The sequence below is a fragment of the Arachis ipaensis genome, chromosome B06 (assembly GCF_000816755.2).
Source record: "Arachis ipaensis cultivar K30076 chromosome B06, Araip1.1, whole genome shotgun sequence".
Classification (NCBI taxonomy): domain Eukaryota; kingdom Viridiplantae; phylum Streptophyta; class Magnoliopsida; order Fabales; family Fabaceae; genus Arachis; species Arachis ipaensis.
Window position 1 is genome coordinate 18,177,680 of NC_029790.2, and position 24,391 is coordinate 18,202,070.

The following is a 24,391-nucleotide window of genomic DNA, read 5'->3' on the forward strand; positions in this document are numbered from 1 at the left end:
TAAAAATTTTTTTTTTTTTTTTTTTTTTTTTTTTAAGTGTGGATATATAGGGTGTAATGCAAACAATGTTAAGTTCACTTAGAGCTATATGATGTTCATTCAATGAGAAATCGGGAATAAAGTATTAGGTTGGTTCAACTGGGCTTAAATTCTTGTTTTCTAACACAATCATAAGTCTGAAACTTATTTTGCTTGGCAACTAGGAATTTTAGTTCTTTAGTTAGTTTCTGATTACCGGGTGATTGTACTAAGCGGATTTACTGAAATGAACCTTAAGACTGCGTTTGTTTCTAATATCAGGACAAGACAAGACATTGAGAACAAGATATAAAAGATAGAGACACATTATTTAGTGTTCTTATATTCTATTTGGTGATAAAGTAGAACAAATTATGAAAATCTAATTTATTTTCATTTTTTTCATTCAAAATTTTTTAGAAGAAAAATATAATAATAAAAAGTATAATTATAAAAAATTAACAAGAATAATGAAAGAAAAAATGAAAAATAAGTTGTATCCTTGTTAATGTTTCTGTGTCCTTCATGTCAGGATGGACACAAAATATACTAACACAATGTCTCTATTTATGTCTCATCTGTCAAACATGATTGTATGTCTCTGTGTCCCTATCTCAGTATCCCATCCTGTAAACAAACGTAGCAAAGTACATTCTTGTTAAGGTGCTTAAAGAAACAACATATTTGTGTGCAGATAAATGGTATTCTGCCATAAAGCTTAGATCAAATGGAAATTCCCCTCAAGACTCCTTGTTATGCAACCGAATTTAGCTTTGCCTCTCTGTCATAGGTTGCACTTGCAGTTTACTTATTTCGACACTAAACATATTTCTCTGCCAATAGGCAGCTCTTGTAATTCACCTCTTTTGACCTTTCCATATTAAGTGACTAGTTAGGTTATGAATCATTATGTGTATCTTTCATGATTTGCATTCCATGTTTGTTCTACAACACCGACTTTTGAGTTTTAAACATCCATTATTGCGGTTTTTCCCCGTCAAATTGTAAGATATTAAAACTGTCTCTGTCTCATTTTAACTGCCAAAGTCCTATGCATTTTTATTTTTGTTGTTGTTGTTCCTTAGGATCAAGGTGATTTCTAACCTGTTGTCATTTGTTCTGTTCGTGGTAATCTGACAGGTGCTAAATATGATTGTAGCAGACTTGTTCAAAGGGCATCCAATTAGCGAAAGGAAACTGAAGGAACTTCTAGGACACACTCCATCCCAAGTTATTGCTGGTGCTCTACTTGGCTTCTTAGTAGCCTGTTTCTGTTGTCAAGCTTGTGTTGTTGGGACTTAAGGGATTGATTATGTTGCCATTTTTTTGTCAAAAAACTGTATCATTCATTTCACATACTATTTGCTCTGATGCAGCATCTAGTATAGCACCTGCTTAGTCAGCACACTGTATTATTATTGTGCATCAACTTGAGCGAATAGAATTTAATTAGAATTTTTTCTTCAGTGCCTTCTACTGGCACTGGAGGGCTGGAGGCCTTATAAATTATCATTGAATTGCCATATATATAGAGAGAGTAAGCTTCTCCTCCTTGAATATTTAATGTGCCTCCTCCCTCTAAATTTCAGAAAAAGGGTTACACCGTCTTTATTGGCAAGGTTGTATGATGCACTGAGTTTGTTGTGTGCTTGTTTGGTGCAACCTTTTTCGGTTTAAAGTCTATTGCATAATATAAACCAAGGGAGAAGCAACAAAGATGAAAATTGTATCATATTTGATCTCATTTCTTTGTTCCTAATCCAATTTGGAAAGTTGAAATTGCTAAAACGAGCAGTTGCACATTTTGCTCAATTTATTAGTCATTTGATAATATAAAATAAAGAGATAAAGTGGAGAAAGAAAAAACTTCTTAATTTTAGTAGAAAAAGATTGCATTTTATTTGAATGAGAAAATATCATGTGATATATTTTGGTTGTCACATACTTAATATATACTATTTAACGGATGAATGTTTTGAACTCTTGTTCTTATAAAACGTATGTTGAACCCTTTCCATTCACACTAACCTTGTGAGCATATTACTAAATCTTTGAAACATTAGGGTATCCAAGAATTAACATATGAAACATTTTAAGAACGGAGATGAGTAGCAGAATTTAATTCATAAATCCTATGAGCAGTGGCATATTTGATTTTGCATTTTTTTTGTAATGACCAAAACTGTCTCAAGGGACTAATTTAGCATATGTTACACGTAGGATCATATACTTGGTTATTTATTTTGAGTTGAAAGCCACCACCTCCATGACCATTGGCCAAGCATAGATTACTTCAAAAATTATCTACATCTAGAAAGCAAGGTTAGAGAGATACAATACAATAGAATACAATGAACCTTAGGTACACAGATTGGGAATGCACACTCCACCATCAGGGTTCTGCTGCTCTTTCCATATTCTTCCTGTCACTCTCAGCTTCAACTCTTTCCTGTCCCCGCCCGAAAAGAAGAGCGCCATGTGACGGTATATAATGAGGCCATCGTGGCTGTCTCGGACTTTCTTGTGGCTATCTCTGATGCTTCTTGGACTCCCCTCGAAGGTTAGCTTGCGTCCGTTTCCTCCTACCTCCAGGCTGTAGCTGTAGTTACGGGCCTCTCTTTCGTCTCCCATGAACCGGAGGAATGCCATGTAAACTGGAGCCATACCGAGCTGGAATGCTTCAAAATGGAGACAGAAATACTGGCCGAAACAGTGGAACACCTGACATGAAAAAAAAAATTTGGAGTCAACCATATCAATTGGAATAAGAGTGCAAGTTGAACAAAATATGGTTGTGTTTGTGGAAAATTTTATTCTTACTGTTAGCATCCAAGTAGCATTTTCTACTTCCATGGGATTAGACTTGACATAGCGATGGTTGAACGTGCAGCCAGAATGCATATCAACCCTGTGATCATCTCTTAAATGAGCGACAAGGTACGGGATATCTCCGACGATAGAGCAGTCTGAGCCGGCATAAGGGCAGTTGTATGGTCTGAAGTTACAAATAGCCTCATGTTTTAGTTTGCTGTAATATGGAAATATCTCTGGACAACCAAGAGAGATGTATCTGCAAGGAAGTTCAAGTGATTCTGCTATCTTCTCCAATGCCAGACACCTTATGTCTCCGAGTTCCTGTCTGCAAGTCGGGCACCGGTTGTGTACCCTTGTCTTGCAAGTTGAACAAAGGGTATGCCCATTGTGACACTGCATAACCAAACTCAACAATCAGACACTTGTTTTGTACTATCATATCTGTTCTGAAAATATGGAATAGATTGAGTTATGAATGTACTGAGTAATATAGTTTATAAATTCATGGGTACTCTTTATAAGGACCAAAATAATGTGAAGAAATTTTTTGCTAGCACTACTACATGACTAGACATCCTAATTAGGAATAAGACTAGTTATTCATAGTCATATGTATGTCACTTCCAACTTATTATATGATATTGTAGCAAAAAGAATGCTGTGTTGTCAGTGTTAGAGAAAATATGAACCACCAATGTCTCATATTTGCAATAAGTGCACATCAATTCATAAGAGAATATAAAATAGGATTTAGTTAATAAGTGTTTAAAGACACGTATTAAAGATTACTACTAATAAAAGTTTTTAAATTTTTATTTTAACAACTATATAATAAATACGTTAACAACTTAAATATTGTATCTTTTTTTCACAAAAATTTTCTCAATTGATACCTTTTAACTTGTGCCTTCAAAACACATATATGGCCTTACGTTAAACTAAACCCTATAAAATATTACTAACATATCTAACTAAACACAATGAAAAGGGCATCTGGCTAATGATGTTGCCGTGGAACAACAACATTCCAAGCCAATTTCTATACGCAAAGATGGAATAACTAAATAAATGTCAAACTATTACGCATCCTAAGTTCCTAACCAAAAGAGATTCTCTGGTCCTTCTAAACCACAAGTGCGTAATTCACCTTCACATCATTGAGAAACGATAATAACTCCTTACAACAATCATCAATCTAGAATGACACATATACATTAATTAAAATTATCACTCTCCGTCAAGATTTCACTGATGTAATTAAGTTTGTTTTCTCATTTAAAAACTAAATCTACCAAAACAATAATTTTTTATGAATCAAAGCCCTCTAAAAACAAGGAAGTTGATAAAGTGGTAAAATGAAGAATTAATCACTTTTAAATTAAGATAATCAGATACATATTTCATGAAAGTTACAAAATCAACGGTGATCATCGATCTTTTATTTTACCACCCCACCAACTTTCTCACTTTCCAGGATCTAAATTCATTTTTTATGCCTCTTTTGGTAGGCTAAGCCTCCAACATCACAAGCATGACTTGAAGAATAACAAAATGGCATTTACTCAAAATTTTCCCATTCCATTCATTACCAATCAAACAACTTTACCTAAAGTAAACAAGGTAACAGGTGAGAAGAAACTTGCAACAACAAAAAAAAGTCAACTTTAGAAAGAACCAAGCTTTGATGAGAGTATCTTCACCCTTTATAAACCACTCCAACAACCCACCCGAATCAATCAAACCCTGAGGATTCACTATCATAATCAACATCATCATGCAAACTGAAATTTCCAGTAAAACATAAGATCTCAACATTGAAGACTTCCAATGCAATCATAACACTTCATAATATCCCAAACCACACAACCATAAGCACCTATTTATAAAATAGAAAATAAATCCTCTCTTTAATTAATATTTTACTTTTTCCTAAAAAAAAGTAACAGAATGATGATTGCAAGCAAGCAAATAGCATCAAACACAACTTATAAAGAAAGAAACACGGAAGCAAGTAATGAGAGAGCTAAAAAGGAGCATGATTGTGGGAAGCAAAGGCCATAAAGCGGAAAGGGGTACATCAGAGAAGAAAGACCTGGTGGATTGGAGGGTACATTGAATTTGTGCAAACAGGGCACTCAAGAAGGTCATGGACACTGGTTGTGGTGGGGCCATTGTTGTGCAGCTTCGAGATCGAAGAAAACTGATGATGGGTATGCTCATCTTCCTCCATCATAGTCAAGGACAATATACTGCTATCAATGCTACTCGATTCCATTTCTTTCTTTTCCTTCTTTCAACCGAAATTACTCTGGGCCTAATCTTCGGGTGTTTGTGATTCACTCAAAAGAGAAAAAGAAAAAGAAAAAGAAAAAATAAAGAGTATGGAATGCAAGTTTTTGAATTTGTGATGGAGGGTGAGGTGGGGAGAAGACAAGGGAAGAAGGGAAGTGGAAAAAAAGGAACTATTTTTATTTAATTTAGTAGTTGCTTACAGAAACCGATGCCAAAAATTGATGCCTTTCTTTCATTGGTCTTTTCTAAGTTCCAAGACACAGACACAGAAGTGCTGTAGGAATAAAATATTAATTTCGGTGTTCGAATCCTGAGGGACTAAGGACTCTTTGATTGGTAAGATCTAACGGCACACAGACAGAGCTGTTAGACAAAGGCCAATAATAATAAGATTGCAAAAAAAAATGGTAATCATTTTGTATGGGAAGTGTGGACCTTGGACACTTTTATTTACAGACACAGTACTGAGACAAAAATATATTTTATTTTTTATTTTTTTTATTATTTTTATTAATTTTTTTACTATTATATTTTTTTCAAATTTTTTGGATAAAAAAAATAGGAATGAATTAAATTTTCATAATTTGTTTTAGTTTATCACAAAAAAAATATAAGAACACAAAATTTTTGTATCTCTGTTCTTTGTGTCTGTTCTCAGTGTCTTGTCTTATCCTGTTCTCGTAAACTTCTCAGTGTCTTGTCTTATCCTGTTCTCGTAAACAAACCCAACTTATGTGATTTTGACAGTCAAATCTTTGGATTAGGATTTAAGACACGCACTATTCTCTCTATGTTAGTCTAATAGTAGAAGTAAAAATATTCTAAAGGGGAGTTTTGTTTTGGTGGTTTATAAGAAAAATTTAGACTAAATTAAATCTTTGTATTGTATTTGGTGTAAAATGTATATGATTGAATTATGTTTTTGTTAAAAAAGAAAAAGTGGAGTTAAATTTAGAATTTGAAAAGTTAAATGAAGGTAATTTCTGAAATAAATGTTATTAAAGTTTCACTTTTTATCCCAACAAATTTTTAATTTTTTGTGTTTTAAAGAGATATTAAAAAAAACTAAAATTTTGTATCCCAAAATTTAATTTTAGTTCTATATTACCAAACGCAATACTGAATCTCATTTATTCAGTATTAGAAGAATACTACATGTATTATTTAATTTATTTTAATATATATTTTATATTTTAACATATAATTTATAGGGCAAAAAACACAAATCAGCCAAAGCAAAATTTGGTTGATCAATCAACCAAATCACGTTTACATGTAGTTCGAAACAGGTAAGTTCGAACTCATATAACATGTAATTCGAATCATGTAGATTCGAATTATAGACTGACACACAAACCAACATAATTCGAATTCAACTGATTCGAATTACACAATAACATGTAATTCGAATCATGTTGATTCGAACTACTTCCAATGACGCAAAATCATGTAATTCGAAATGGGTTAATTCGAATTACACAAAGTATAGTTCGAACCAGGCTGGTTCGAATTATAAAGGACCAGAGATGTATATATATGGTGTGAACGTGAGTTGCTCTCATTAGAGGGGGAAAATGGATAGTGAGGAGAGTTTTGTAGCGTTGGTTCACCACAGAGGATCGATTAAGAGGAAAACACGTTCCGGTGTAAAGTTCACTGATAAGGATCCTCTCAGTATTTTTGTGAGGCCTACGACGAGGTATGATGACCTTGTTAACTCTGTACTGCTGAAACTTGGTCTGGAAGGTGTGAAACGGGTTAAGAAGTTTTTCTATCGCATTTCAATCACGGTGCTCCAAGAAACCGTGAAGTATGATTGTTTCACGATCGAGAGTGATGAGGACTTGCAGGTCATGTTTCATTATCGCCGGCAGTTTCCCGAAGTGAGGACACCAGAGCTGTTGGCAAAGTTGGTTGATGTGGTATCCGGCTCGGGGGGTTCGAACCGGAATACCCCCACTTTAGGCACGGTAGCCGGTTCTAGCTCCAGACCTGCCGGTGCATCTTCGTCTGTCCCTGTGTACGAGCCACCCGTCCAGCCTGTCGCCTCCCCTTCGTTCGCTGTTGATCTCAACGGCAGTGTAGGCGACGAGGTCAGAATAGGGAATTTTGTGCCGACCTCTTTACAGTGTGCTGCACCGGCTGGGGTTGGAGATGGATTGTTGGATGATCCGGAGGACGATGATGTAGAGCCGGATATGATTGCTGATGACAGTGGCGATGATATTGGAGCGAGTGAGCCTGCTGGGGCGCGAGGTGGTTCTAGCTCTGGCACACAGCAGTACCCTCCACATTTTTCATCTTTGGACTTGGATGCCATGAGGCATGAGGGGTTCCTGGGGAGCCTGCTGGATTTGGCGCTAGAGATGCGGAAGGGTCTGCTGGTCTGACAGAGTTTTAGGTTGGTCAGCAATTTCAGGATAAAGATGAGGCCGTGTTAAGTGTCAAGACTTACAGCATCCGACGAGGGGTACAGTACAAGGTAGTGGAGTATGACTATCGCCGGTATGTTGGCAAGTGTTCTGAGTTTGGGAATGGGTGCACATGGTTGATTCGGCTTAGTCTTCGGCAGCGCAAGGGCATTTGGGAGGTCAAACGGTACAATAGACCGTATATGTGTCTCGCGACCTCCATCTTCAGCGACCACAGGAGTTTGGATTACCATGTGATCCCGTCATTCATTATGCCAATGGTTAGGGCTGATGCATCCGTCAGCATCAAGGTGCTCCTAAATGCCACAGCCACACACTTTGGGTTTAGGCCGACGTACAGGAGGGTCTGGTTAGCGAAGCAGAAGGTTGTTGCCCTCATCTATGGTGATTAGGATGAGTCGTACAACGAGCTCCCTAGGTGGGTGTTAGGAGTTTAGTTGACGATGCCTGGTACTGTTGCAGTCCTTAGGACGAGCCCTATTCGAGTTGGGGGACAGCTGGACGAGTCTCAAGCTTATTTTTACCGACTGTTCTGGACGTTTCCACCATGTATCGAGGCATTCCGTCATTGCAAGCCGTTGGTTAGTATTGACGGCACCCATATGTATGGCAAGTATGGGGAACATTGCTTGTCGCGATTGTACAGGACGGGAACTCCAACATTCTGCCTGTTGCATTCGCACTAGTTGAGGGTGAGAATGCCAAGTCCTAGTCCTTCTTTCTCTCCCACCTGCGTCAGCACGTGATACCGCAGCCGGGTCTGCTGGTTATATTGGACAGGCATAACGGCATCAAGGCCGCGCTTGAGGCTCCTGACAAAAGATGGCTACCTCCAGCTGCATACCATGCATTCTGCATTCGATATGTAGCAGCAAATTTTGTCCTAACCTTCAAGGGCAAAGACGCAAAGAGGCTTCTTGTGAATGCAGCATATGCTAAGACTGAGGTAGAGTTCGATTAATGGTTTGATATCCTCAAGCCTAGCCACGTAGGGTAGCCATCTTATGTGAATACGGTTGCCGGACTTGTTGGCAAACAGCTGAGTGCCTAGGCACAAGCAAAGCGCCGCACAGTCTCCTCATCGGCTCCCGCGGGGCACTCTCCAAAAGTCTCCTGGAACCAGGTGCAGTTTACTGCGAACTTCTGAACTTGGTTCGCAGGAGGAATCACCCCAAGCAACTCCTGGAACCACACCCAAGCTGGATTGCCACCCTGGATGTATATCTGGAAATCTGTCAGGCAACCACTGACATAACGCCCGTCCACTGGCAACTCCAACTGGTACACCACGTCCTGAAGTGTGACCGTGCACTCTCCGAAGGGCATGTGGAAGGTGTGCGTTTTCGGATGCCACTGCTCGACAAAGGCACTGACAAGGGGCTCATCTAATCGGAATCATCTATCGTTCAGTCTCGCAAGATGGTATAATCCGGCTATCTGCAAGTACGGAACGTACCTCTCATCGAGTCGCATGCCCTGCTACCGCTGCATGCTCGAGATGCATCGCTGGGGCTGCGCATTACATGGACCGCATAATTAGAACCACTTACAAAATCACTAACAAAAACAACTAACAACATAAACCACTTATGGAAACCACTAACAAAAAGCACATACAAAGGCAATATAATAAACCACTAGCAAAACCGCATGCATAAACCGCTAATGTAAACCACTAACATAAATCACATGCAAATCCACTTACGAAAACCACATTCAAAACCACTAACATAAACTGCATGCAAAACCACTAAATAAACCACTTCCAACACCACCAACATAAACCGCTAACATATACCATCAACAAAACCGCATACAAAATCACTAAAATCAACCGCATGCAATACCATTAACAAAAACCACTGACAGAAACCACTAACATAAACCGCCAACAAAACCACATGCAAAATCTCTAAAATAAACCACTTGCAATACCACTAGCATAAACCACTAACATAAACTGCCAACAAAACCGCATTCAAAACCACTAATTCAGATAAACCACTATCACAAATTTTTCTATCTACTAACCTCGTCGTTGATGACCCCGGCTATATGAGCAACTCCTTTCAAACGATATAGCCTTTCCGGATCGTCCCCCATCGGCTGAATATTCTGATGAGAGCGAATCTGGGTCGTTTTCTCTGGGATTTGGTGGGGTATGAGAATAGAAAAGTGATTCGAATGAGGTGGGTTCGAACTGCTTATATAGCTGAATCCAGTGTAATTCGAATCAACCCCATTCGAATTACTATTTGAGGCAAAATGTGAGTAATTCGAATCAGCTAGATTCGAACTACTTGGGGAATGGTGCACAAGTGTAATTCGAAGCAACCTAGTTCGAATTATGCTTTTTTATAATTCGAATTATGTAGATTCGAATTAGTGTGTGCTTGTGTTCGATTATAATTCAAAGTATGTTGATTCGAATTATGTGCAAATGTAATTCAAATTTAGCTGTTTCGAATTACATAAAAATCTGGTTTGGTTAATTCATGAAGCTATTTTCAGATTGGCTAATTCGTGTAATATTGTTCTCCCCTTGGCTTAATTGGGTTTTTTGCCCTAATTTATATTATCGTTAATTTAATAATTAATTTTTATATACAAATAACATGCTCGTTAAATTATTATCTAGAAACTAACAAACTAATATTTCTAAGAGAAAAGATCCACAACCAAGTAAAATACCTAACCAAATCCAACCAAATTGTTATCAAGAGTTTTAAATTCATGCGCACATTCTTCTTCACCCATGTTGCTGTTGCATCTTCTTCTTCTTTGTTAGAAACAAGAGAGAAATCTGAAGAGTGTATTATTCAGTGTGTCCTCAAATGTATAATGTACAAGAGTATATATAGGTGTTAGGAGAATCAAAGCAATAAAAGTATAAAATCCTACAATAAATATACAGATATGATATGATTCTAACTAATTTTAATTGATCCTAATTATACTCTAACATCCCCCTCAAACTCAAGTGGAAGCTAAAGATACAAGCTTGAGTTTGGATACTAGAGTTCGAAAGCAAGTAGGATGATGAGCTTTCGTGAAGATATCCGCAGTCTGATCCAGAGTTTCAACAGCTATGAGACGAATAACATCAATAAGGAGACGTTGCTGAATAAAGTGACAATCGATATCAATGTGTTTGGTGTGTTCATGTAAAACATCATTATGGACAATCTGAATAGCATTGCGGTTGTCACAAAAAACATCATTCGGGGACGACTGAGGAGCACCCAAGTCTTCAAAAAAAAAAACCAACAAATCGAGATAACCTCAGCAGTGGTGTCAGCGAGAGCACTGTATTTAGCTTCTGTGCTTGATCGAACAGTGAATGTTTGCTTCTTGTCTCGCCAGGAAATGAGAGAGTCACCAAGAAACAAACAATAACCAGTAGTAGAACGACGATCAGTGGGATCACCAGCCTAATAAGCATTTGAGTACGCCTGAAAAGATAAAGATGAATGGACAGAAAAATGAAGACCATGAAACAGAGAGCCTTTGATGTAACAAAAAATGCAAAGAACAACCGCATAGTAAGTAGTACGATGAGCTGACAAGAACTGGCTAAGAACATGAACTGGATAGGCGATGTATGGTCATGTGACAGTCAAGTAGACGAAACCTCCAACTAACTGTCGATAAAGAGTAGGATCATCCAAAACAGTGCCATCCATAGGGGTAAATCGAACATTAGGCTCAAAGGGAGTAGATTCAGTACGACTATCTGTAATTCTGGCTCAAGCAAAAAGATCTAAAGTATACTTAGCTTGAGAGAGATAGATACCATCATCAATGAATATGACTTCTAGACTAAGAAAATAACTGAGAGAATCAAGATCTTTCATCTCAAAAGCATGGTGAAAGGACGCTTTGAGATCAGAGATACCATCAACATCATCTTCAATAATGATCATGTCATCAACATACGAAAGTAGAAGAACAACTCCACGTTCACTCTTACGAATAAAGAGGGCATTCTCATGAGGACTGCAAGTGAATCTAAGATTGCATATAGTAGTGCTGAACTTAACAAACCATTCACGTGGAGCTTGCTTAAGACAATAAAGTGCCTTGTAAAGGAGACAGACTTTGCTAGACGGACAAGGATATCCCGGGGGTGGCTTCATATAGACATTTTTTTAAAAATTCCCATTATGAAATTCATTCTTCACATCCATCTGACCGAGAGACCATTTTCTGACCGCAGCAATGGCAAGGAGAGCGCGAACAGATGTGAGCCGAGCAATCGGAGCAAAACTCTCTTCATAATCAATACCATACTCTTGCATACATCCTTAAGCGACCAATCGTGATTTATAACGGTCAATAGAACTATCAAAACGAGTCTTGATCTTGTATACCCATCTACTACCCACAATTTTATGATTAGAAGGAGGATCAACCAAATCCCAAGTGTGTGCTTTTTCAAGTACCTGGATTTCGTCCTGCATTCCTTGCTGCCAATGTGGATTTGTGGAGGCTTCTCGGAATGACTGAAGTTTATTGTGATGAAGAATAGTAGAAAAATAATGATAATCAAGAAGATGAGGAGGTGAATTTCTTATCCTAGAAGAATGATTGGAGGGAGGAAGCATGATAGCAGGAGCAGGATCATCGTCTGGTCTAAAATCATCGAGAGGTGGAGAAGGCGGAAGAGTAGAAGACTCGAGAAGTTGACTGAAGATAGAACCTGTAGAATCATCACTAGAAAAAATATCAACATTAGGGTTAGTGAAAAACGGTGACTGAGTAGGAGGAATGGACTCAAATGAGGAGAACTTAGAAAACATGTGATGCTCCCAAAATACAACATGACGAGATATATGAATACATTTGGAAAGAGGACCCCAACAATGATAACCTTTGTGTCCAGTGCCATAACCAAGGAAACAGTATATGCGAGCCCGAGGTTCAAGTTTAGTATGTTCATTAGGCTGAAGAAGAATAAAACAGACACAACCAAAAATTCGAAAAGAAATGCAATTTGGAGAAGTATGATAAAGATGCTCAAATGGAGTAATATTACCAAGTATAGAAAAAGGGAGCCTATTGATAACATGGACAGTAGTAAGGACAGCTTCACTCCAAGTACACTCAGGACACGAAGAAGAAATAAGCATTGCACGAATAGAGTCAAGAATGTGACGGTGTTTGTGTTTAACCCATCCATTTTTTTGAGATATACTAGGGCAAGAAAACTCGGACAAAGTATCATGTTTATCAAGAAAAGTTAAAAGCTTGGAGTCATGGTATTCCATAGCATTATCGCGTCAAAAAACTTTAATGACCTTGGAAAACTAAGTTTTAATCATAGTGGCAAAGTTAATATAAATCTGAGGTAGCTCATGGAGATTAGTCATCAAATAAATCCAAGTAAAGGGTGAATAATTATGAATGAAAACTACAAAGTATCGAGCCTCTCCTATAGAAGCGGTAGGAGCGAGGTTCTAAACATCAGAGTGGATAAGATCAAAAGGGGAGCAAGCAAGAGATGAATTATTGTGAAAAGATAAAGCAGGTTATTTGGCAATCTGACAAGGAATACAATCAAAAGATTCATTATTAACCTGACCCAAAACACCCTTAGACACAAGAGGACGGAATTTTCCTAAGGAGCTGTGGGCAAGACGGTGATGCCACAAGTGAAGGGTAGATGGAGAAAAAACAACACAAAGATTTGACACAGGAATATGAAGATTCTCGAGCTCAAATGTAAACCCTGTTAAATTAGTAAATAATTAGTTTTTAATAACAAAAATTAGAAATGTGAATATTATATTAAATTAGGATAGAGCTCATCGAAACGAGAATTTTGACACTGATTTCGAAAAAACGGTCTAAGATTGGACCGAACAGACCGAACTGGTTGAACCGGGCCTGTCAGCCCTACAGGACCAACCTTTAAATGAACCCAAGCCCTTCTCTTCCTCATTTCAGCTGAACAACGCTGAAAGCTCCAGGGAAAGAAAGGAACGCCGAAACCCTTACGGCAAAATTCAACTCGCCGTAACTCCTCCGTCCGAGCTCCGATTGCCGCACCGTTTGCGGCCATGCGTCACCATCGCGTCGAGATCTATGTTTCTACCGGAAAAATTTCATATGTAACTCGTTTTTTTGTTCCCAGTCACTTCTTCCCCCAATTTTCAAAAATTGAGTGGAGTTATTGAATTTCCTTGTTCTTTGATGTTTTAGGATCCAATTAGCTTGAGAAAAATATTCACTCTTGCTTATGTGAAGCTTGGGTAAGGTGAGGATACTATGATTCTGTTTTAATTTCACTGAATTTGAGTTTTGGGTATTAAATTGGATATATATGTGTTATGAATGTGTATTAGGTTGTGAATAAATAATTGGAGCTTGAAATTGTGGACGTGGAATTTTGGTGGAGGCTGGGCATTAGTATTTTGGTTGAGCTTTGGGGCTGTGTTTGTTGAGTGAATTGTTTTGGTCGCTACGAGGGAATCGGCCAAGGTATGGTTTAGGTTTCTTACATTTAATATGTAATGTTCTGTGAAAACTTAGGCTAGATAACCATAGGATAAGCTGGAATGCAGGTGTATATTTAATGTTTAGTAATTTGATTGATAAACATGTTTGGCTTCGTTTGGTGATTTGTTTAGGTGGTGGAGATTGTTACTATATGGATGTTAGAAGGAAAGTATGATGAAGTTGTTGAAATGTGAAATTATGTAACATTATTGAATGGTGGTTGATGAAATGATGTAGAGTTTTATTGAGTATTGTTGTTGGTATATTGTGTTGGTATTGATAGCTTTGGTAATGTATGGAATGGCCATCTTAAATGAAAATGAGGTTTTGAAGAATTTGAAAAAGTTGGTTTTAGACTGAACTTCGGCCGGCTATAACTTGACTTCAGGAACCCTAAATTGAGTTCAATTTTTTTTAAATGAAAATTGGGTTCATGAAGTTTATGTTGTTCGAAGAGCGGAAGAAAAATGATTTAAAACGACTGAGTTATGCCTGTCGGAAATTTTGGTGTGAAATATGTTAATATGCTGGTGGTATTTTCTTGGTTGTGCAGCTCTCTGGTTGATCTTTTTTTTTGAAGAACGTACATCCACACATACGCGTGGCCCACACGTACGCGTTGTATGAATTTTTGGTGATGCGTACGCGACTGGTCCCATGCGTACGCGTAAAGAGCTAACAAGCATGTCCACGCATACGCGTAATCCACGCACATGGGTGACATGAAGTTTTCACTTACGCATACGCATGACAAAGGGACGCGTGCGCGAGCTGCACCTTTACACTCCCACGCGACGTGTGGCCTTTGCTCCAGCAAACGTAACTTTTGAGTTTTAAATTCTATTTCAAACTTCTAAATTTCTATTTTCATTCCTTTAGCCATAAACAGTAATATTAAACCTGATAATCAGATGAAGCTAGGAAGTGAGGATAACTTGGAGATGAAGTAAAGCTGAAAAGTGATGAATTGATTATGAAATGTTACAGATAACCATGTATGATACTTGGCTTGAATGATTAAATGATCTGAGATACGAGATTCCCTGGGTAAAGTACCGTGGCTTGCCACCACGTGTACCAGGTTGAAAACTCGATACTCTGTTGACCCTATGACGTAAGGGTGACTGGGCACTTATAAATTCCCGGGAGTGTTAACCCCCATTGAGCAATATTGATTATTTGAGAAAAAGCTATGTTAGACTCTTGGGGATGCACGTCGAGGGACAGTCTAAGGTTTTCGGACTTGTCGGGTTGGCTGGATAACCGACAGATGAGCCTCATCAGCCATAGGATAGGCATGCATCATATGCATACTACTTGAATTACTTGTTTGTGCATTAATTGGGTGTGCCTAAGTGTACTTGCCATGTTAAATGTATATTTGTTACTTGCAGTGTTTGTAACCTTCTTGTGCTTACCTTTATCTGTTTATTTGTCTATGAAATACTGACAGAAATGGAGGTATGGAGGAATGGCAGTATGGGACTTAGATTTAAGATTAAGTTAAGTTAGGATTAGATACTCTTAGAAAACCACATTTTATAGCTTCTGTTTAATACTTTAAGCTCTATAATCTGAGTGTCGGCGTTCTAGGATTGCCTCTGACATTCCCAGGACCTTATATATTATGTGTGTGGCACCTTTACCATACTGAGAACCTCTAGTTCTCACCCCATACTATGTTGTTGTTTTTCAGATGCAGGTCAAGCGGTATCTCATTAAGCGTCTGGACTCCTGAAACGAAGTGGTTACTGGGTTATTTTGTTGTACATTGATATATATATATGTGTATGTGTGTGTGTGTGTGTGTGTGTGTGTGTGTGTGTGTGTGTGTGTGTGTGTGTGTGTGTGTACTTAGCTTTCTCTCTACATAACTTATTCTTTTTGATCCTCTTAGAAGTTTATGGAAAGACAGGATTTTGTTTATGTACATTTGGATTTTGGATATGTATATATATGTGTGTGTGTATTCTCCGGCCAGTCTTGACTTCGCGAGCTGAGTTAGGAGCTTGTTGCTTTGTATCTTTGACCCTCTGTTCCTGTTTTTGGTTACTTTATACTTAACAACTATAGCTTTCTTCGTATGCAAGATAACTCGTTTCTTGAACATTGCGCTTTTATTTCACGATTTTTATTTTCTCTATTCTTCAAAGCTCCTAGTATATTATAATCCTTCTGCTATTATATGTAGACATTTTATTTTAAAGGTCGTAATACCATTCCACCTTTATTTTATGACTTAAGCATAAAGCTCAGTGTGGTAGGGTGTTACATTATGGTATCAGAGCAGTTCGCTCCTATAGAGTCTGAGGAACGGACTGACTATGCTTCTGAGCATACTCTGAGTGTCTATACATGCTAATTAGGATATCTAACTGATATATGTGGCATGAATGCTCATGGGCATGCATTTGGAATTTTGAAATACTAGACTCGTGATATTGAGACTGATCACCTTGATATCACTTGTTTGGTATTAACAGGAACTAAATGACATCTCGTGGGCGCGATCGTGGGTGTAATCGAGGTCAGGAACGGAGAGGTAATAAGGTAACCATACCAGTAGATAGTCTGACCAATTTTATGACCGCAATGACGAGTGCTGCTACTGCCATCGGTGCTGTTGTCGCTGCGACCAGCCGAGTGATGGATAGGATGGAACCACAAGTTAGGACTAGCAACGATGATGGTAACAAATATGAATGTGAAAATAATGTTACGAGTACGGGGGTACTAATGGGTCATCCGGAGCAAGTTAACACGGGTCAAGTAACAGGAGAAAGTTCAAGGAGGAATGAGGTAGTAAAGAGTAATCACCGAGAATCCTTCACAAAGAAAAAGGGAAAGATTACACCGCGGAGCCAAAGCTTCAAAAGGAGTTGTTATGTCGCTTCACATTCCCGACGCCGGAACAATGATCAGAGGAACGACAATCGTCAGAGACAGGATTCAGAAGAGCAAACTAGTACTCAACCGAAAGATTTGAATTGCCCGAGATACACAAAGTATCGTCCAAATAGACCATGCAGGGCCGAGCTAGGTGTATATTACGAGTGCGGGAAGCCAGGGCATATAGCTCGAGATTGTCCACATAGGAAACGCGGGGGTGTAGCCGAATCTGATCCTCAGACCCGAGGTAACCATGAACTAGCAGTCGAATTTCTAACTTTCTTGCATACCATTGATATGTAATATTTATTCGTGACACATGACAAGCTTCAATAATCGTGAGGTCTAAGTCGATGAGTAGTCGAAGACTGTTAGTTGTTGAGACGGAGCGATATTTAGTTAACTTAGAGGAGCGGTTAAGCTCTTGAAGGTTAAGGATCAAATGTCGTAGCGGAAGCAGGTTAGATTATATCTACGGAATCAAGAGTGTTGAGGGTTATACAGAGTTATTGTTTGAAATCTAGTGATGGTGAAACCTCGAGGAAGAAGAATAGAGCGAATTCAATCTTAAGTTGTTAATTGTTAAGAAGCGAGGGAAGATGAAACCGATTTCCTGCTACAAGAAACTTTTCGAGACAATTCTCGAAGGTATACCAGAATTTCCATTTTAGGGAGAAAGTGAGTTTTCGATAGACTTAGTGTCGGAAGCCGGGTTAACTCTGATTGCACCATGATAAAAGATAGGAGGCAGTTAAAGGAAATAGCAGAAAAGAGAGCGAGTCGATCAAGAGTTTCCTTGTAGGAGGTACTGGTTATGTTAAGTGAAAAAAAGGACAACGATAGGAAGTTCCACACGAGAGTCAGGGTGCGTCAACTAATCTTTACAACTTAATCTGATATTTCTTTTATAGCTTATCTTAAAAACTCGCGGTGAGTGGACTTGCTCTTATTCGCAAACTGTATTCTTCAAAATCAGTTGAGATTTCTTTGACTCTATACGCTTTGCTCTTTCTACCAAAGATCCTTAATTTGAACTCTTTTCTTGGGATGCATCTAGATTTTTCTTCTTATGCATTCCATTATTTCGATGCAACTTTGTTTGACCGTATACAAGATTTTCTTTCTGATCTCCCACAAACACCGTTTGTATTGTCCATTCGTCTTTCGAGCTTAATGTCTTTCTGAAAACCAACTCGAGTCTATACTAGCATCGCGTATGAATCCTAGCTATAACCAGCAAGACGTTGATTCCTTAGAGCAAGACTTTTAGACGCAGGAAGAGTTGAATATGTGTCGGAGGAGGTGGATGGAGCTTCTGAAAGATTATGATTTCAAATTGAATTATCATCCAGGAAAAGCGAACATTGTGGCGAACGCCTTGAGTCGGAAGTCTTTATATGCAACTTGGATGATGTTGCGAGAAGAAGAGTTACTAAAGGCATTTCAAAGTTTGAACCTGGGAGTTAGAAAGGAATCTGGAATTCTGTGTTTGAGTCAGTTGCAAATTTTAAGTGATTTTAAATCAGAACTTCTAAAGGCTCATCAAGATGGTGAAGTATTACATAAAGTATTACCGACAATTGAACAGGAAAGACAGAAGAGAGTGTCAGAAGGTAAAGATGGTTTGTGGAGGTTCAAGAACCATATTATTATGCTAGATGTCGGAGATTTGTGGCAAGGTATCTTGGCGGGAGCTCATAAGAGCAAGTTTTCAATCCATCCAAGAAGTACCAAAATGTATCAGGACCTGAAAGCAATGTTCTTGTGGCCAAGGATGAAGAATGATGTGGCGACGCATGTATCTAAATGTTTAACATGTCAAAAGGTTAAGATTGAGCATCAGAGACCATAAGAACCCTTCAGCCTTTAGAGATTCCACAATGGAAATGAGAGAATATTGCAATGGATTTTGTGACAGGTTTGCCTAGGACTCGGACTGGGTATGATGCTATTTGGGTGGTTGTGGACCGACTGACAAAATCAGCTCATTTTCTTTCCATCCGAATAAGTTGTACAATGGAAGAATTGGCTCGAATGTACATTAAAGAGATCGTCAGGTTGCACGGCGTGCCTTCCACCATTATATCCGACAGGGATCCCCGTTTCACATCAAGGTTTTGGGGAGCCTTTCAGCGTGCATTTGGGACTCAGTTAAGTTTGAGTATTGTATATCACCCTCAGACAGATGATCAATCAGAGAGAACTACCCAGACCTTAGAGGATATGCTAAGGACTTATGTTTTGAACCAGCCGACGAGCTGGAATCGGTATATGCCATTAGTGGAGTTTGCTTATAACAATAGCTACCATGCGAGCATCGGAATGGCTCCATATGAGGCTCTGTATGGCAGGAAATGTCAACCTCCGCTATGTTGGTATGAAACTGGAGAAATAAGTTTATTAGGGCCTGAGATGATAGCTGAAACTACTGATCAGATAAAGAAGATTCGGAGCTGAATGCTTATAGCCCAAAACCATCAAAAGAGCTATGCTTATCAAAGGCAAAAGCCTTTGGAATTTGAAGAAGGGGAGCATGTCTTTCTGAAGGTCACACCAACTACAGGAGTAGAAAGAGCTATTAAGACTAAGAAACTGAATCTCCGTTATATTGGACCGTTTGAGATCCTGAAAAAAATTGGGCCGGTGGCTTATAGAATTGCCTTACTACCGTACCTTTCGAACCTGCACAACGTATTTCATGTGTCACAACTTCGGAAGTATACTCCTGACGCAAGTCATGTTCTGGAACCGGAACCGATTCAAGTGAGAGAAGACATAACACTTCCAGTAACTCCGGTGAGAATTGATGACATTAGCATTAAACTATTGCATGGGAAGGAAGTATCACTGGTAAAAGTAGCCTGGAGTCGAGCTGGTATTGAGGAACATACTTGGGAACTCGAATCGGATATGCGGAAGGACTACCCACATCTCTTTTCAAGTAACTACATTTGAATTTTGAGGGCAAAATTCTTTGTTAGGTGGGTAGGATATAAAACCCGTTAAATTAGTAAATAGTTAGTCAATAAATTAGTTTTTAATAACGAAAATTAGAAATGTGAATATTATATTAAATTAGGATAGAGTTCATCGAAACGAGAATTTTGACACTAATTTCGAAAAAAGGGTCCAAGATTGGACCGAACGGGCCGAACCGATTGAACCGAAACCAAACCGGGCCCGTCGGGCCAACCGGACCAACCTTTAAATGAACCCAAGTCCTTCTCTTCCTCATTTCAGCTGAACAACGCTGAAAGCTCCAGGGAAAGAAAGGAATGCTAAAACCCTTACGGCAAAATTCAACTCGCCGTAGCTCCTCCGTCCGAGCTCCTATCGCCGCACCGTTTGTGGCCACGTGTCCACTGCGTTGAGCTCTACGTTTCTATCGGAACAATTTTATAGGTAACTCATTTTTTGTTTTCAGTCACTTCTTCCCCCAATTTTCAAAATTTGAGTGGAGGTATTGAATTTCCTTGTTCTTTGATGTTTTAGGATCCAATTAGCTTGAGAAAAATATTTACTTTTGCTTATGTGAAGCTTGGGTAAGGTGAGGATACCATGATTCTATTTTAATTTCATTAAACTTGAGCTTTGGGTATTAAATTGGATACATATTTGTTATGAATGTGTATTAGGTTGTGAATAAATAATTGAAGCTTGAAATTGTGGACGTTGGAATTTTGGTGGAGGCTGGGCACTAGTATTTTGGTTGAGCTTTGGGGCTGTGTTTGTTGAGTGAATTGTTTTGGTCGCTACGAGGGAATCGGCCAAGGTATGGTTTAGGTTTCTTACATTTAATATGTAATGTTCTGTGAAAACTTAGGCTAGATAACCATAGGATAAGCTGGAATGCAGGTGTATATTTAATGTTTAGTAATTTGATTGATAAACATGTTTGGTTTCGTTTGGTGATTTGTTTAGGTGGTGGAGATTGTTACTATATGGATGTTAGAAGGAAATTATGATGAAGTTGTTGAAATGTGAAATTATGTAACATTATTGAATGGTGGTTGATGAAATGATGTAGAGTTTTATTGAGTATTGTTGTTGGTATATTGTGTTGGTATTGATAGCTTTGGTAATGTATGGAATGGCAATCTTGAATGAAAATGAGGTTTTGAAGAATTTGAAAAAGTTAGTTTTGGACTGAACTTCGGTGGGCTATAACTTGGCTTCCGGAATCCCAAATTGATTTTATCTTATTTTAAATGAAAATTGGGTTCATAAAGTTTATGCCGTTCGAAGAACGGGAGAAAAATGATTTAAAACGACTGAGTTATGCCTGTCGGAAATTTTGGTGTGAAATATGTTAATATGCAGGTGGTATTTTCCTTGTTGTGCAGCTTTCTGGTTGATCTTTTTTTAGGAACGTACATCCACGCGTACACATGGCCCATGCGTACGCGTGGCATGAATTTTTGGCGATGCATATGCGACTGGTCCCATGCGTACGCGTAAGGAGCTAACAAGCATGTCCACGCGTACGCGTGATCCACGCGCACGCGTGACATAAAGTTTTCACCTACGCGTACGCATGACAAAGGGATGCGCGCGAGCTGCACCTTTACACTCCCACGCGTACGCGTGTCCCCTGCTCCAGCAAACATGACTTTTGAGTTTTAAATCCTATTTCAAACTTCTAAATTTTTATTTTTATTCCTTTAGCCATAAACAGTAATATTAAACCTAATAATCAGATGAAGCTAGGAAGTGGGGATAACTTGGAGATGAAGTAAAACTGAAAAGTGATGAATTGATTATGCAATGTTACGAATAACCATGTATGATACTTGGCTTGAATGATTAAATGATCTGAGATACGAGATTTCCTGGGTAAAGTACCGTGGTTTGCCACCACGTGTACCAGGTTGAAAACTCGATATTCTGTTGACCCTACGATGTAAGGGTGACTGGGCACTTATAAATTCTCGGGAATGTTAACCCCCATTGAGCAATATTGATTATTTGAGAAAAAGCTATGCATAGACTCTTGGGGATGCACGTCGAGGGACAGTCTAAGGTTTTCGGACTTGTCGGGTTAGTTGGATTACCGACAGATGAGCCTCATCAGCCATAGGACAAGCATGCATCATATGCATACTACTTGAATTACTTGTTTGTGCATTAACTGGGTGTGCCTAAGTTTACTTGCCATGTTAAATGTATATTTGTTACTTGTAGTATTTGTAACCTTCTTGTGCTTGCCTTTATCTGTTTATTTATCTGTGAAATGCTAACGGAGATGGAGGTATGGAGGAAAGATAGTATGGGACTTAGATTTAAGATTAAGTTAAGTTAGGCTTAGATACTCTTAGAAAACTACCTTTTATGGCTTCTGTTTAATACTTTAAGCTCTATAATCTGAGTGTTGTCGTTCTAGGATTGCCTCTGGTATTCCCAGGACCTTATATATTATGTGTGTGGCACCTTTACCATACTGAGAACCTATGGTTCTCACCCCATACTATGTTGTTATTTTTCAGATACAGGTATATATATGTACTTAGCTTTCTCTCCGCATAACTTATTCTTTTTTATCCTCTTAGAGGTTTATGGAGAGACAAGATTTTGTTTATGTATATTTGGGTTTTGGATATGTATATATATGTGTGTATATTCTCGGGCCAGTCTTGACTTCGTGGGCTGAGTTAGGAGCTTGTTACTTTGTATCTTTGACCCTCTGTTCCTGTTTTTGGTTACTTTATACTTAACAGCTATAGCTTTCTTCGTATGCAAGATAACTCGTTTCTTGAACATTGCGCTTTTATTTCACAATTTTTATTTCCTCTATTCTTCAAGGCTCCTAATATATTATAATCCTTCTGTTATTATATGTACACATTTTATTTTAGAGGTTGTAATACCACTCCACCTCTGTTTTACGACTTAAGCGTAAAGCTCAGTGTGGTAGGGTGTTACATCAAACAACCTTCCGACCTTACGTCTAGTCCGGATGATCTGTCTCGTCCGAGGATCCTGCACACGACAACCAGAAATAAAAAAATTGACATCGAAATCGAGTTCAATAAGTTGACCAACAGAGATAATATTAAAGTGTTAGTTTGGAATAAAATAAGTATCAGGAAGATTAAGATTGGACTGTGAAATAAAACCCTTATGTGTCGCATGCAAGAGGGAACCGTTAGCAGTATTGACAGAAGGTGTATTTGTGGTGGTAGAAAAAGATGAAAAAGGATGACACAAAGGAGATATGTGATTAAAACAACCAGAATCAAAATACATTTAGAATTACCTGGAGGAGTGGAAAGAGCAAAAGAGGTATTATTAGACAAGGAGAGAAGTATCTTAAGAAGTGACTCAATGTGGGATGGATAGACAAAAGGTGGATTGAGAAAAGCAGAGTTAGTAGATTCAATAGCAGCAATAGTGTTTGACAATTGTAGCTAATGTGACCTTTCTGCTTGCATTTGTGACATTCAATAGAAGGACAGTCTGAGAAGAGGTGTTTAGAACGGTTACATTTCTGACAGAATTTATCCTTTTTGTTTATAGTAGCAAAGATATCTGATTTCTCTATAATAGTAAAAACAAAAGCAAAAGAGAGAAGAAACTGTAAAATCGGGGCAGAATTTGAGAAAACAGCATGCAAAATCGAAAAAAGCTCATCAAAAAATCTTAGAGAGGGTCCCACTATTTGCCACGTCAGGCAATGAAGGACACGTGGCAGCGTCTGAACGGACGAGGGAATGACTTCAGCGCTGACACAGAGCACTCGGGTCAACCAACGGGCCAGATCGGGTCCAGACGCAGGTCTGACGGGTTAGAGCGGAGGCAGTGGTGGGTTAAGCACGGACCAGTACGGGTGTGACACGTGGATAGCGTCTGGGCTGTTGATCTGGGCCCAGTGGCGGCAGGGACTTGCGGCGGTGCGTCCGACAGTTTCCAGTGATGGTTCTGGACTCGTTGAACTCATGACAACGAGATGAAAATGACAGTAAGGGCGGTGATGAACCAAAGCATCGGGAAAAGAAGCGAAAATCAAGGACAAAGAACACTGTCGGAAGAGAAAACAAAAGGGCTATGGACTAATTTCCATAGAGAAAGAGAAAAAAAAAACCTATGATACTAACTGATATTAATTGATCCTAATTATATTCTTCTTCTTCTTCTTCTTCTTCTTCTTCTTCTTCTTCTTCTTCTTCTTTTTCTTGTCATTGTAGTCACTACCACCACCTTCTCCTCATCCTTTTTTATTTGAATTCCTCTTTCTCCTCCTTCTCCTCTTTTTGTTTTTTTTTTTTATTTGAATTCCTCTTCCTCCTTCATTTTCCTCCTCCTCCTCCTCCTCCTCCTCCATCTTCACCATCATCGTCATTATCATTATCGTTATCGTTATTATTATCATCGCCGTCTTCTTTTTATACATATAACAATTCAAATCCAGAATGCACCGAAATTTCTTAATGATGACGACACACAAACAAACT

At 38.6% G+C, this 24,391-nt stretch overlaps 2 protein-coding genes across 2 annotated transcripts in view; one reads left to right on the forward strand and one right to left on the reverse strand.

The window, feature by feature from the left end:
- LOC107645699 (uncharacterized membrane protein YuiD) overlaps positions 1-1,577 on the forward strand; it is a gene marked incomplete at its 5' end in the record, with an annotated part of 2,516 nt that extends 939 nt beyond the window's left edge. The window contains 1 exon segment of the mRNA XM_016349773.2: positions 1,159-1,577. Within this exon segment, the coding sequence (XP_016205259.1) occupies positions 1,159-1,320 (162 nt within the window). The 3' untranslated portion in view covers positions 1,321-1,577.
- On the reverse strand, positions 2,338-5,438 carry LOC107645697 (E3 ubiquitin-protein ligase SINAT3). The gene is made up of 3 exons (XM_016349772.2): positions 4,925-5,438; positions 2,839-3,225; positions 2,338-2,739 (listed from the first exon to the last, which is right to left on the reverse strand). The coding sequence occupies exons 1-3, from the start codon at positions 5,105-5,107 to the stop codon at positions 2,377-2,379; spliced, it is 933 nt and encodes a 310-aa protein (XP_016205258.1). The 5' UTR covers positions 5,108-5,438; the 3' UTR covers positions 2,338-2,376.

What these genes read in the sequence shown, in the direction of transcription:
- LOC107645697 (XM_016349772.2), bottom strand. Translation starts at nt 5,107, where the DNA reads ATGGAATCGAGTAGCATTGATAGCAGTATATTGTCCTTGACTATGATG. An exon ending in TGTACCCTCCAATCCACCAG is followed by an intron (nt 3,226 to 4,924) that starts GTCTTTCTTCTC and finishes TTGGTTATGCAG; the next exon opens with TGTCACAATGGGCATACCCT. An exon ending in ATGCTACTTGGATGCTAACA is followed by an intron (nt 2,740 to 2,838) that starts GTAAGAATAAAA and finishes TTTTCATGTCAG; the next exon opens with GTGTTCCACTGTTTCGGCCA.